Source organism: Sus scrofa, chromosome 9 (genome assembly GCF_000003025.6).
Source record: "Sus scrofa isolate TJ Tabasco breed Duroc chromosome 9, Sscrofa11.1, whole genome shotgun sequence".
Lineage (NCBI taxonomy): Eukaryota > Metazoa > Chordata > Mammalia > Artiodactyla > Suidae > Sus > Sus scrofa.
This window is the reverse complement of record NC_010451.4, coordinates 128,124,019-128,139,530: the sequence shown is the minus strand read 5'-3', so window position 1 is coordinate 128,139,530 and position 15,512 is coordinate 128,124,019. Positions and strand designations below refer to the sequence as shown.

At 39.1% G+C, this 15,512-nt stretch overlaps 1 protein-coding gene across 9 annotated transcripts in view; it reads right to left on the bottom strand.

Annotated features, from left to right (window-relative positions):
• PLA2G4A (phospholipase A2 group IVA) overlaps positions 1-15,512 on the bottom strand; it is a 311,245-nt gene that overhangs the window by 25,295 nt on the left and 270,438 nt on the right. For all 9 annotated transcript variants that reach the window (XM_021063825.1, XM_021063826.1, XM_021063827.1 and 6 more), the window contains 2 exons: positions 13,417-13,488; positions 8,581-8,823 (listed from right to left, as the gene is read on the bottom strand). In XM_021063825.1, coding sequence (XP_020919484.1) covers positions 8,581-8,823; positions 13,417-13,488 — 315 coding nt within the window. The remainder of the gene's footprint in view (positions 1-8,580; positions 8,824-13,416; positions 13,489-15,512) is intronic.

Sequence of the window (15,512 nt, the reverse complement as noted above, 5' to 3'; positions counted from 1 at the left end):
ACCGTCTGCTACTCTTCAGGCACTACTCTGGTGCTGAACAGGAGAGATACAAATTCTGCTCTGATAGAGCACACTGCTGGTATGTAAGCAAATACATTAAAAGATGTTCAGGCAGTGATAAATGCAATGAAGAAAATAATAGAGGAGCTATGAGAGGGAGGAACTTCGGCTGGATAGTCAGGAAGGACCTCTCTGAGAAGGAGACTTGGAGACCAGATCAATAACAGAGAATTGGCATCTAAAGATTTGCAGGGGGTGGTATTTTTTTCCCCTAGGGACAGGGAAGAACTAGAGCAAAGGCCCTGAGGCAGAGAAGGGCTTGGTGTGTTTGAAGAACTGCTAGGAGCCCAGGATGGCTATAGTATAAGAGGAGGGTGGAGTGAGATGACAAGAGATCTGAAAGAAAGCAGCGCCTAGAAATCATTAGTTTTCTGAGCAGATAATACTGATAACATGCTGCTTTTCACACGTATGTGGGGGTCCTCCTAAGTCTCTTCCCAGGAAAGAGAAATGACACTGGAATTGAGTTGATTTGAGCTGAATGAAGAGATATGTATTTGTTTTCTTCCATCCCCTTGCCCTCACATCTCGGAAGTAGGCCATCCGAGATCAAGAGAGAGCTTTGTTGCAGTAGCAGAAATTGAAGGGGTTCATGCTAGACAGGCAGTATGACCTCTGAATAAGCTTTTACATTGCAAGTGGCAAGGAAACAATAAAAACTAGAGGGTCCGATCAGTATGTGTTTATAGAACCATCCAGAGAGTGTACTTATTACCTATTACTCAGGAGAATGTTCAATACATAGTAGAAGCTTATTACGTGTCAGTTCCTTCCATATAATCTCTAAATAAGAATGATACTGATTATAGTTCACTCATAGTTAATTTCATCATTACATTGGAAAAGTAAGAGATCAAAAAGGAAGGCCAGTCTTTAAATTCTTACTAATTAAATCCACAGGCCTCATCATCACTAAATGCTGAAACATTTTAGCACCAGCGAGACAATCAGCCAGGACATTATTCAAAGTGAACTGAAACTGTTAGTGTGCAGGAGAGAAGAAACGACAGTCAACTGGAGCAGTGAGGTCCCAAGCAAGTTTTATTGACCAGAGAGATGGCCAGGAGCACTGAGAAGGGACTTGGGGCCCCACTGTGTAGGGGACTTAAGTTATATAGGGCAGGGGTCATGTGTTGAGTCACGTAGTCACGGGATGGTGGCTGGGGTCTAGCCCAGGTGGGAGTTTTAATTTTTAGCTAGCTAAAGTTGAAACAGACAGAAATGTTCAATAATGTCCTGAGGTGATAACAAGTGTGGGTTGGAGTGGACAAACAGCTCATGATGACACTTTTATGGCTGGTTTGTTGTTTCAAGTTTCACCTAAGAGAAACAGTTCTAAATCAGACTTTGGTTTAGTTACTTAAGAAAACATTAATATCGGAGTTCCCGTCGTGGCGCAGGGGTTAACGAATCCGACTAGGAACCATGAGGTTGTGGGTTCGGTCCCTGCCCTTGCTCAGTGGGTTAAGGATCCAGCGTTGCCGTGAGCTGTGGTGTAGGTTGCAGACGCGGCTCGGATCCTGCGTTGCTGTGGCTCTGGCATAGGCCAGTGGCTACAGCTCTGATTAGACCCCTAGCCTGGGAACCTCCATATGCCGCGGGAGCGGCCCAAAGAAATAGCAAAAAGACAAAAAAAAAAAAAAAAAAAAAAAAAAGAAAAAAAGAAAACATTAATATCTTTACAAGTTTCTACACTTGACAGTCATGTTGGAATTCCCACTGTGGCTCGGTGGTAACGAACCCAACTAGCATCCATGAGGATGTGAGTTTGATTCCTGGCCCCACTCAGTGGGTTAAGGATTCGGCGTTGCCATGAGCTATGGTGTAGATCACAGACTTGGCTCGGATCCTGCGTTGCTGTGGCTGTGGAGCAGGCCAGCAGCTGAAATTCTGATTCGACCCCTAGCCTGAGAACTTCCATGTGCATGTGTACGGCCTTTAAAAAAAAAAAAAAAAAAAAAGAAGAAGAAGAAAAAGAAAAAGAAAGAAAAAACCAACAACAAAAAAGTCATTGTTTTAACCTCTCATAGCTATTAAAATTTCTCATCTCTAAAATACTGCATAACAAATGAATGTCACAAACATTTGCTCGTGATGTTTACAAATAAAGAGGAAAAGAATTTACATCTGAGGTGATGTGTACTAAAAGAAAGCAGGAAATTGTGAATAAACAGTCTTAAATGAAAAAACAAATATGCTAAAAAAAACCCAAAAAGCAATGGAGGGGAGTAGGTGTTAGACAAGAATAAGGCTATGTGAACAAATGAAAAGGAAGGTCAAGTTAAAAAAAGAAAAAATGCCTTGCTATGTCCAAGGCGAACACTTAGGCCAACCAGAAGGGAGCAGAGATATCATTCTTTAAATATCTTCAGGTTCATTCTGTTTTCTTATCAAATATCTACAGATTTTAGTGACAATATACTTTGCCATCAGCCAGAACTCTAAATTTCTATCACAGAACGTGACACCTAAGAATTGTAAAACTGAAATATATACGTTATTATCAAACACAACTTTAACATCTGTTACTCTGAAATTTTTATTGCTTAAAAATCACACACGTGGGAGTTCCTGCTGTGCCGCAGGTGGGTTAAGAATCTGACTGTAGCAGCCTGGGTTGCTGCTGAGGCACGGGTTTGTTCCCCAGCCCAGTACAGTGCATTAAGGATCTGGTGTTGCCACAGCTGTGCTCAGATTCAATCCCTGGCCCAGGAACTGCCATATGCCACAGACGCAACCATTAAAAAAAAATTATACATTGAATTTTTTAAAAAGGTGAAAAAGTGAGCCTCTGTCATATTAATTTTAAAATATTTTACTAAGATAATTATTATTTGGGTATTTTTATTTTCTCCTAAAAGCAGCTTTGAGTGTCTATAATATCTATCATCCTTAGAAAATTCTTTAGAAGACAGAGGAGGTATTATTTGCATAATTTTAAAGATAAGGAAATGAGGCCCAAGAAGTCCAGTTTCACATAGTGAGAGCCAAGATTCCAAGCCAGGGCCATGGAGTCTAAACCCTATCCACAGTGTCACACTGTTACTTCCGAAAGCGGCGCAGTCATAAGACTAAAGGGTTTGAGGAGGGTAATTTAAAAGGCAATAAGTACAATGTATAGAGGCAACCTCCACATGCATCTACCAATCATTAAAACCACATCGATGTGCATATTTAATGACATATAAAAAATTAAAAACACATTAATGGTAACTTTTTTAATAGTGCAACGGGTTCCCCCTAACATTACACAGTGATAATTGACAAATATTTTTCTTCAGCTTTGTCAACTGATGTTTTTAATTTTGGCTAAAAGAGTCGTCAGAAACAGACCATTTCCCTCCTATTCTGTTTGATGTTTCCCGTCTCATCATGAAACTGAGAGTCTCCTTTTTTCCTCTTTTAAATCCAAGACCATATTTGAGAGGAAAATCCTGTGGACCACCTCCATGCTAAACACCTGGCTCCAACCTCCCAGATAAACTGACAGAAAGGTATGTTTCTTAATTCGTGTTGTAAAAAAACATAGTCTTGCAAGCTATTAACAGATATTCCCTATACAAATTAAGAGTTCCATGAGCAAAGAGGCTTGAGAAGGGTAAGAGTCACCAACTGAAAGCAACAGAAAATGATATTATATATTCCCTCTTTTCCTTACCATGCCCTGGACAAACAGCACTTTTTAGTGGAGATGCCACTTAATCCTCAGAATAACGCTATAATATAGGCGACAACTATTTCCAATTATTTCTATTTTGTCAGCCAACTAGGAGTAAATGGTGGGGATTGTTGCATCCTCACCAACCCACAGTTCCATCAGGTTCAGGATTCTGGTTCTGAGTTTCACTCTACTTTTCTATCTTCATTAATGTAGGCTTATGCTAAGTAAGGGCTCAGGACTTTCCAGCTTTTTTTAAAATGACACAGCTGGGATTCAAATGCATGCCAATCTGCTTCTAAAGCCATACCTGAACCATCTTTAAGGAGGACTTCTCAAACTCATTTGTGAAGAGGAGGATGGAGTGGTGAGTTTGTCCAAATTGATGTCAACTCGAACCCTATTTATTGTTTAACATCCACTAAAACACCACAGGGGATTTGATGAATGCCCCAATGGAAAAACATCCTCCCATAAATTAAAGGGTACATGGTTTCCAAACCTGTGAATGAGTTCATGGGGTTCTTCCATAGGTATGGACACACGTTCTGTTCTATAATTATGTACCATTTCCTTAAAGCTGTTCAGCTGTGGAATTTTACAATGGTCATTTTACTGATACATTGCACAGATTCAATTTATAATGTACAAATATTTGGATGTTTGTGTTCTGAAATCTGGCCTAAATAAACTCATGTCTTTCCTTATTCCAGATGGTGTATGTCACAGTAAATAATATAAACACAGAAGTAAACAGGAAAGAAGTCACATAACTAATGAACAGCTTCTCCAAAATTAGTTTCCACAGGTATTTAACTATGTTGAAGTAGACGAATGAGGGGATTTTTATCCTCATTTCTCTTGTTTCCAAAAGATGGCCTGCAAGGTGAAGTAATAGGGACAAAAATAGGATACTGACTTTTTCTTATTTTAGGCTGAGAGACTGTTCTAAGATTTTCCCAACATAAAATCCAGATAAGATAAAATCTCTGGAGTTCCCGTCGTGGCCTAAGCAGTTAACGAACCCGACTAGGACCCATGAGGACGAGGGTTCGATCCCTGGCCTCACTCGGTGGGTTAAGGATCTGGCGTTGCGTTGCCGCGAGCTGTGGTGTAGGTCACAGACATGGCTCGGATCCTGTATGGCTGTGGCTGTGGTGTAGGCTTGCAGCTGCAGCTCCGACTGGACCCCTAGCCTGGGAACCTCCATATGCTGTGGGTTCAGCCCTAAAAAGACAAAAAAAAAAAAAAAAAAAAAAGATAACATCTCTAAACATAAACATAAACATAAAAGAGAAACAGTCTTAATTAACTGTGGCATTTTAAATGTATAATAAAATGTTTTAATTAAGATTTTTATGAATCAAGTTGGTCACATTTTGTGATTAAACCTTTTTAACTTTTCATTCCAAACATATCATTATTCTAAAACATGGAAATAACTAGAGGGAGATAAACAGAGGTTATCTTGGTAAGGGCTTTGTCTGAAAAAGCACTCATCAATTCAGTATGTTCAGCCTAAAATGCAGTCAATGTTAGCAATGTTGGTCCAAAAACAATACATTTGAATGAACTTGTCACCCATTAGACTGAATTCTTTTTTTTTTTTTTTTTTGTCTTTTGTCTCTTTTTGTTGTTGTTGTTGTTGTTGCTATTTCTTGGGCCGCTCCCATGGCATATGGAGGTTCCCAGGCTAGGGGTCCAATCGGAGCTGTAGCCACCGGCCTACGCCAGAGCCACAGCAACGCGGGATCCGAGCCGCGTCTGCAACCTACACCACAGCTCACGGCAACGCCGGATGGTTAACCCACTGAGCAAGGGCAGGGACCGAACCCGCAACCTCATGGTTCCTAGTCGGATTCGTTAACCACTGCGCCACGATGGGAACTCCCCATTAGACTGAATTCTTGACTAAAGTCAACATGCCATGTGCAATTTTTCGATCAGATAAATACAAAGAGTGAAGTATATATAATTTAATGAGAAATACACTGAGAAATAAAATATAAAGTTCTTTCCAAAGCTAATTAGTTTAAAACAATTTTAGGTGAGAACATTTCAAAACATCTCAACAAAAGAAATATTTAGTCTATGTAATACCATATTTAGGGATTAATATTTTCTATCTCTCATGTCACTTTATGAAAACTGTCCATGACTCCTTTTTCAAAAGATGCTGAATAAAGAAAAGAGTCAGATAAAGTGACGGTTATCCTCCAAGCACTAGAAAGAGGGCAAATGAAGATCATGCCTCCTCAGTGGCCTACAGTCCCATCAGGATCAGGGTTGCTGGGTTTTAGTTTTACTCTGCTTTTCTACCGAAGTCAGTGCAAGTATATAAACCCTCCATGAATCAAATTTTCAAGGAATGGTCAGGAAATGATTTTAACATTCTCAAGGGCAAGGACGGCATGTCAGCTTTACAACTGGATGCCTAGTGCCATGCACGCTGCTGGAGCTCTGTAAATACTGGGTCAGTGCAAAAAGGAACAAAGGAAAGAAGGAAGCTGAGAATGAAGATCAATCTGAAAGAAGGCGAGGATAATGAAAGAGGCACACTTCCTAAGGGCACCAGGCTTATTGAATAAAAATACAGGGTGTCCAAATTTGAGTTTCAGATAAATAGCAAATAATTTTTAGAACAAATATGTCTCAAATGTTACAAGGGGCATACTCTCTATCTATCTATCTATCTATCTATCTATCTATCTATCTATCTATCTATAATTTGGAATTCAAATTTAACCAAGCACTAGTAGCCCTGACACCTCCAAATCTACATGAACTATTGCAAAACTACCAGAAAATTGTGAAAATATAGAGCACAGAATCCATGCTGTGCAAACCACAGATGGTGCTCGGTGATGTAATCAAAGCAATAACATAAAACAGATGTAATAAGTAGACATAAAGGAAAGTTCCATTTTTACATCAGCAAGACAATGACTAATAAAACCAAGGCCAATGAGGAAGGGGGTGTAGCAGGAAGGAATGGCTTCTGAGCAATGCTCAAGTTCTAGCTCAGTTGAGCAATTCCAGGCAAACTATCTTTAATCTTCCTTTTCTATAGAGTAAAATAACTAAAGAATCTTTCTAGTTCTAAATGCTCTATGAGGGTTTTTTTTTTTTAAGCCCATCATCATTCATTCATAAAACTTGAATTTCTAAAGAAGATATTTAGTTGGCCTTTTTTTTTTCTTTCTTTCTAGGGCTGCCCCTGTGGCATACGGAGGTTCCTAGGCGAGGGGTCGAATGGGAGCTATAGCTACTGGCTTATGCCACAGCCACAGCAACACAGGATCCAAGCTGTGTCTGCGGCCTACACCACAGCTCATGGCAATGCCAGATCCTAACCCTACTTACTGAGTGAGGCCAGAGATCGAACTAGCAACCTCATGGTTCCTAGTCGGATTCGTTTCTGCTGGGCCATGACGGGAACTCCTTAATTGGCATTTTAATGGCAATATGTAAAAGCATGTGCCACAACACGCACAAAAATAACATCACTGATTGTACAGTGAAGTCTTTTTATCTTAGATGAATTTAAAAAAAGACACTGACTTTATTCCAAATAGACTTTTATTATAGTTCATATGGAAGGGCTGGCATTATAGGTGTATAATCAGACCTACCTCATATCCTAGACTTTGATGCCACAAACATAATGCAAAATATGGTGAGTTTCTATTTCTCTGTGGAAACCACAAGGGTAGCTTTTGCTTTTGTAATTTCCCTTAAGCTCAAGCAGCAAATAGAAACAGCATTACCTAAACGACAAGATCTAAAGCCATGTCCTAATTTTCACAAACATCGAACAGGGAGAATTCTGAAGCAAAGAGTAAGTGGAAAGGTTTTAGAAAAATTCCACTTATGTTTTCAGAGCCCCCCTGTTAGCATTCTTAGGCAGAAATAACAGAGAAATGCCATTTGGGTAGTTAAGGGAAACAAGATGGTACGATGAAGTAGAAAAATTTAAGATGACAGGAGCATTATAAGAAAGATTATTACATAGGGATGAGTCACCAAGACAAATTTAACTTTTAATCTGGAACATGCATGGAACTGAAGCTTCAAAGCGAGTGTTCTTTGGAGTTTGGCTAAGCGACAAACCTGAAAGTGAGTGGGTTCTCAGGAGGTGGCCTCAAAAGGTTACTTAACCTTTCTGAGGACTGGAGGGACAGAGTCACTAGCCCGACGGGCGCTGCAGACTGGTGAACTCAGTTCTGCTCCCAGCCCTAGGCTGCACACATTTCTGCACTGCACTGGAGAGCCGGGCTGAGGATCACGTTCACCAGATTCCCTCCCAGCTTGGCTTCTCCTGAGAGCCAGCCTTTGCCAAGGAGAAACACCCACGAGAGGCTGGAAGGAGGAAATGAGACAGAGGCTATGTTTCTGCTATTTCTACCGCCAAGCACGGTGGTGGGGGAGTTTGTGGGAGTGATTTTGAAGTGTTATTGGACTCATTCCTAGACGCTCAGCCTGGACCTTGCTCCTCCAAGCCATGGAACAATTTTGTAAGCACCTAATTCCCTACTTTAAACCCCTTTCAGTTAAACAAGGGAGAGGGTTTCCTGTTTTCTGTGTGTGAACTTTGACCAACACAGAAAGGAGATACGCTCCCACTCAATAGTTCAATGAAAATTGTTTATGCTGATATGACTATGCCATTTTCCATCCAATGTATTTTCACTGCCCTCTCCGAAAAACCGAAACAATAATTCAGAGCCCTTCACACGTTAAGTGCATGCTTTTTAATTTGATTACAAAGGACTTATTATTAGCAAGAATTAGAATGTTCCTCCCTAGAGAAGGAAGAAAGAGCTCCTGAACTAACTTCCAAGGATTCCATCCGGGGTGCTTACCTGCTACTGCTGTATCCAGTTCATCTTCATCCAAGGACTCCTGGGTGGTAAAGTTTCTCAGAGGAGACATTGGGTAGGACGTATTGAGATTCAGGCCCAGCATGAAGTTGTGCACCTTCCCGGCACGTCCCTCTCTGGTATTGAACAAAGCTGAATCACTCACCAAGGCCATCAGCATACGCTGGACCCAACTTGCTTGATTATCATTTTGGTATTCCCTTTCTGCTTCTTCGTTTTCACTGCCTAAGGAGAAAGGTAAGATTGTTATACAGACTCCAAACTCCATACAAACAGAAACAAGGTTGGGGCAATGGAATGGTGAAATTAATGCTGAAGCTCTACAGATTTTAACAAAGGTTGATCTGTGTCAATGAAGAGAGTAAACATTGTGGTTAATCACTTTTGCTCTTAAATTGTTCTTACTTTACCCTTTCCCTGTAGTTATGTCTTAAGGCTGTATTCTTGACAGTGTTACCTGGCCTATTCTTGATTTCCAAAGAAACTTCTATTTTCCCTTTCCCCCTTTTCCCAGTTCTTTTCTTCCTTTTCCTTGGCTGCACACACACATGAAGCGAATATCCATAGTAGCTAAACCTCTTCCTTCCCCAAGTTTCCTTCCCTGTCTTATTTAATAAACATTCAGAAATCATGCAGCCTGAGAGCAGACAACTAAAGGATTCAGCATGTATTGAACTGTCATTTCATTCTTGCTTATAAAGTTTGGGGTTTAAGAAGACTGTAATTTAAACACACGTTTTTAAATGTTTGAAAATCCAGTGATCATCCCAAAGAAGCACTTTTCAATGACTTTTTCCTTAGAATCCGTGCCCTCATCATTGCTGCTGGAAACTACGCTGTGTAGTTATTGAGAGCATTGGCTTCAGAACCAGACTGCTCAGATTCCAACCTTCTCTCCACTATTTACTAGTTAGTTAACCTTTCGCAGCCTTCACTTTCTCATCAGTCAACCTCATAGGGTTGTTGTGAGGATAAACTGAGTTAGTGCATTTATGTAAATGTCTTAGAAAGGTGTCTGGCCCACATTACATTCCCAGTAAACCCTAGACGATAGTAGAAATAGTTGTAATAACAGCAGCAGCACAATCCTCATTGTTACTATTATTCATTGATAATTCAAATCTAAAAACACTGAGTGGTTGAGTACAGTTCCTCCCCCCTAAATCCTTCTGTTCAGATTTCAGGGAACTCTGTACATAAATATACATTTATAATCTACATGTGTATATGTGTGAGTTGAGAGATGACAAAGAGAATCTATGTTCGAACCTCATAATTTTCAATAAATGTTAACTAAACATACAAAAGACCATAATAAATATAGATTATTATCTTCAAAATATTAGCTTTACTGCGCTCAGTAAGTGAAGGTATCTTCCTTTGAACAACCCATCCAGATGACTGCACGGTCACGAAAAAACAAATCCACACTCTTTTCTACGCCCACACTTTTCCAATGCCAAATATGACAAGGAAAATCTTTGCCTAGAATAAACGAGGCTTTAAAATGAGTGATTTATGTCTTCCAATTACATAGGACATGAATAAGATAACTCAATTATTTCCCACAGGTCTGGAGCTTCCTGCTCTTTTTCTTCTTTTTCTTCTTCATCATCACTGTTGCTGTTATTAAATTTATCCCACTTATTAAATTTATTATTGTTGTTATTAAATTTATCCCACTTCTATACCGCAGTGGATCTACTTTCCTTATGAAGTAGTTGGAAATGGCATCATTTGTGGGACAGATCCAGAAGTCAACAGATAAATGAAATCTATTGCTTACTAGCTGTAGTACTGAGAGCCAACTTCTATTTATTAACTTTTTACAACTTAAAGCCCTTTGGGAGTTCCCACCATGGCTCAGTGGTTAACAAATCCGACTAGAAACCTTGGGGTTACGGATGCAATCTCTGGCCTTGCTCAGTGGGTTAAGGATCCAGCGTTGCTGTGAGCTGTGGTGTAGGTAACAGACATGGCTTGGATCTGGCTGGCATAGGACAGTGGCTACATCTCAGATTTGACCCCTAGCCTGGGTACCTCCGTATGCCACAGGTATGGCTCTAAAAAAGACCAAAAAAAAAAAAAAAAAAATTCAAGTTGAAAACGCTTAAAGACCTTGCTCAGAATCACATGACTAAAAATGAAGGAGCTCCTAAGAAGAATATAAGCCACAGACTGGGAGAAAATATTTGCAAAGGACACATTTGATAATGAACTGATACCCAAAACACATAACTTTTAAAACTCAACAATAAGAAAACAAACACCCCAATTTACTGAAGTATAATCTATGAAATAGTGAATTACTATGCCGTACACCCGAAACTAAAATAATATTATAAATCACTATACATCAATAAAAAATTCAATTGTCTTATAAAACTAAAAAATATAAATAAAAAATAGGCAAAAGACCTTAATATCTACCTTGCCGAAGAAGACATAAAGATGGCAAGTAAGTACATGAAAAGATGTGCCACCTCACAGGTCATCAAGAGAATGCAAATTAAAATGAGATGACACTACACACCTATTAGAAATTCCAAAACCCCAAACACTGACAGCACTGAATGCCAGTGAGGATGTGGGCCAACAGGAACACTCACTGCTGGTAGAAATGCAAAGAGGTACAAGCGCTTTGGAAGATGGATTGGAAATTTCTTACAAAACTTAATTATACTTATATCACATGATATCTTTGAGGAATTGAAAACTTACATCCACACAAAAAATCTGAACATGGATGTTCATAGGAGGGTAATTCATAATTGCCAAAATTTGAAAGCCGCCAAGATATTTTTCAGTAGGTGAATGGATAAATTATAGTACACCCAGACAACGAAATATTATTTGATGCTAAAAAAGAAATGAGTTATCAAGCCATGAAAAGACATGGAGGAAACTTAAATGCAAATTACTAAGTGAAATAACCCAATCTGCAAAGGTTATATGCTGTATGGTTCCAACTATATAACATTCTGGTAAGGCAAAATGATGGAAAGAGTGAAAAAATAACTATAGTTGCTAGGAGCTGGGGGTGGGAAGCAGAAGGATGACTGGACAGAGTGCAGAGGACTTTTAACACAGTGAAACTACTCTTTCTGATACTATGAGGAAGAAACATATCATTACACATTTGTGAAAACCTACAGAATATACAATACTAAGAGTGAACCCTGAAGCTTGGACTTTGGGTGATAATGACGTCTCATTGATTATAATACATGTACCACTCTGGTATAGGATGCTGAAAGGCGGAGTGGCGGGGGAGGGCTGTGGGGGGGGTGCAGGAAATATTTGGGAACGCTCTACTTTTTGTTCGATTTCTCTGTGAGTCTAAAACTACTCTAAAAAATAAAGGCTATTTAAAAAGAAGAAATGAATATTAATAGCTAATAAGAAGTCCTGCAAAACATCCTAAATATCATTCTCCATTAGTAGGCTGGTACTAAAACCAAAGCAGGCATATTTAAAGGGTTCCTGCACTTCTCAGCCTTAAGATAACCAGCTAGTACCGCCAAGGTGATCAAATGTACTGATTGTTTTGGCTATTTACCTAATAATTGATAAAACATTATTACATCTACTTGATAGTCCCAAAATCAACAACACATAATTAATTTAGAAATGCTAAATATGCTGTCTATCTCTTTTGTCCTATCTCCTTTCTTTAAAAGGAAATTTCAAAATGCAAAAAAAAAAAAAAAACCACCCTGAACAGCTAAAAATAGTAATCCAGCTATGAAAAGAGAACTTTAATTTTAGTGTTGATTCAGCAAGGATAAAATGGGCTCTTCCAATATCTATACCTTGGCTGGTGGAATTCATTAAGTTTTGGACAAGAAGCATTTAATATCCTTTTTTCATCTATTTTTTTACATTAAAAAAATTTTTTGGCCATGCTCACGGCATGTGGAAGTTCCCTGGCATGGGACTGCACCTTAGCCACAGCAGTGACAATGCCAAATCCTTAACCTCCAAACCACCAGGGAAATCCTAATAATATATTTTAAAATCTAAGTGATTGTATTCAAATAATAGCAGGACATGTTCATTCGGTTGTTACAAAATCTCCTCTTTGTCTTTTTGTTTGTTCATTTGTTTTGTTTTGTTTTGGCCTATTGGGAATATTTGTACAAAGGGCTATGTCAAAATGTAAAATCATTCCATTTCACCATATCATATTTGCAACACATACTCCTGATCCTTGCCTTATCTCTTCCCTGGTTCCGTACTGACTCTTGTGATCCACACAAAGCTAAAAGTTGCCTTGTCAAAGAGTAAATGAACTCCCTTACACTACAAAGTCATACATGAAACAGAATGTCCTGATAACTCAACCCCACTTGATCACTGACCCCTTCCTGAGAGACAGAAAGTTGGGAATGGGATAAAGCTAGGAATGGAGTGAGAACATAATTTTTCACATGTTACTTAATAATTAGATTATAAAGATGAAATTTTAGTTATTAAACCCACGTAAAAATGTTCCCGAAGCACAATTTTCTTGCTGAGAAGTCTAGTGCTCTCATCAGACTTAACACAGAATTTGGTATTGCTGCCATTTCAGTTTGTCCTCTGTTTAACTGATAAAATTTTTGAGGTCTTTAAAAGAAATGAAATAAAGGATACTTATGTGTTGCATTTTTTTTATTATGTAGGCAGCATTAATTCTCTTTCTGAAATGTAAGCTACAATTCTACCACTTGGTGCCTTAAGCAGAAATCACCATTAGCATCTTGAGTGAGAGAATCGGATAAATATTCATACCCTTTCCTAGTGCACTTCTGCCAGGGGAGGCTCCAGCTCTCTTACCTTTGCGTTCTTGTGATTCATCATCGCTGTCTGAGCTGTCATTACTCACAATATGCTTTGCTGTAATGTTTTCTATGGAAAGAAAACAAAACCATTGAAGAATCTCAGGTGTCAAGACTCACAATGAAATTTACTATAAAGAAGTAATCTCAGCAAAACCACAGAGTGAGGTCTACTAGATTTCCTAGGATAAATCTAGATCAATGTAGTAGATATAAATGTATTAGATTTACTGGTATTTTCAAATTTCTCATTGGAAAACACCATTTCCCAGGGTATGGAAAATTAACCTAGGATTTTCCTACATGGGTTAAAGGGGAAAATTTTTATTTGTTTATCTTAATTCTGACAGGAAGAATAACTTAATTATAGAGTTCTTCTTATACCCAAAAATACTACTTTTCTTCAATTAAATAAGTTGAACTGATGTTTATGAGGGTCAATACAAGATAAAGCCAAAATCTACCAGGGGGCTAAAACAGTTTCGTCAAAATTAATGAAGCTACTAATATACCTTTTGATTTTCAACAATACTGAATAACATCCATTGAAATGTATGTTTTGGTGTTGATTTGTGCTCCCTCAAAACATATTTAAGAAAGCAGTTACAAAAGCTAAAATACAAACCATAAATCCTTAAAACAAAGACAAGAGTGAAATCCAGTGTAACTAGTGCTCTACCCAAATTATGGACCACTTTATAATCACCATTTGTAGAAAAATCAAGCTTTTTTGGACACTTAATCAAATCCTTTTCTGTACAGTGACTTTTTCCCTTTTATTAATCAACAGGTTTTTTTTATTTTTTTCTTTTTCGATCTTCAGAAACCGACTCCAAATGTACAGTTTTCAGTGATAAAGCCATTTGGGCTTTTAACCTCAGAGAAATATAGGTATAACATTTTGGTTCCTCATATTATGCTTCAATTTGCCTTAGAGTCTTTCTTTAGACGCTAAGACAATAAAAGAAAAAACATCTCTGAACACTCCTTTGAGAGGTAGGTGTTAGTCGGCCAGTGGATGAAAGAGTCACCAGGAGGCCTCAGATTCCCCTCAGTCACCTCTCTGGTATCATTTCTGGAAACTCTCACCTCATCTGAGGTAACATGCATCCTGCTGACCGGTGGTTCTCAAGAACACAACATTCCCCTCTTGTCTGACACACAGCGAAAGTAAATAAGCTGCCAAACTGCTGGTCTCAGAGAGGGCGTCTCACAACAAAGACTATTCTCAAGACTATTAAGTATAAACAGTCTCCTTTTCCTTGGCCTTCAGCCACTGTCTCACCCACCTTCAGATGTGTTATTTCAGCCCTGCTCGCTTCCTGCCTTCGGAGGAAAAAGCAACAAACCCTGGGGTTATCTGGGTTATTCAACAGAGAAGAACACAGAGAATCGAGCCTCAGCAGAGGTGGTACTTCTGTTCGTTCTCTTTCTCTTTTCTGAAGTCTTCACATACTTTAGAGAAGAGTGAGTTATTCCCACTCTTCCCACAAAATTAGAGTTGAGAACAGATTATTCATCTGGGATAGAACGTTCATTAAAAGAAATCCAGGAGTTCCCGTGGTGGCGCAGTGGTTAACGAATCCGACGAGGAACCATGAGGTTGCGGGTTCGATCCCTGCCCTTGCTCAGTGGGTTAAGGATCCGGCGTTGCTGTGAGCTGTGGTGTAGGTCGCAGACGCGGCTCGGATCCCGCGTTGCTGTGGCTCTGGCGTAGGCTGGTGGCTACGGCTCCGATTCGACCCCTAGCCTGGGAACCTCCATATGCGGCGGGAGCGGCCCAAGAAATGGCAAAAAGACAAAAAAATTAAAAATAAATAAATAAATAAATAAAAAATAAAAGAAATCCAGGCAGAGCATTTCAGGGTTGTGCACTTCGCCTTGCCGTGACCCTTAAGAGAATGTGGCTCTGAAGTTGAGGCCAGAGTACACTCAAAAATTCTACCAATCTTGGCTCCTTAGTCACTGAGTGATGCTCAGGAGACAGGAGCAAGTTCAAGGACAAAGTACCTTTTGGTTGTACTTTTTATTTTTAGTTACAAATCTTTGGCTTGGGTGCAATTATAAGATTACTTCTCCATTACTTCTTAAGAA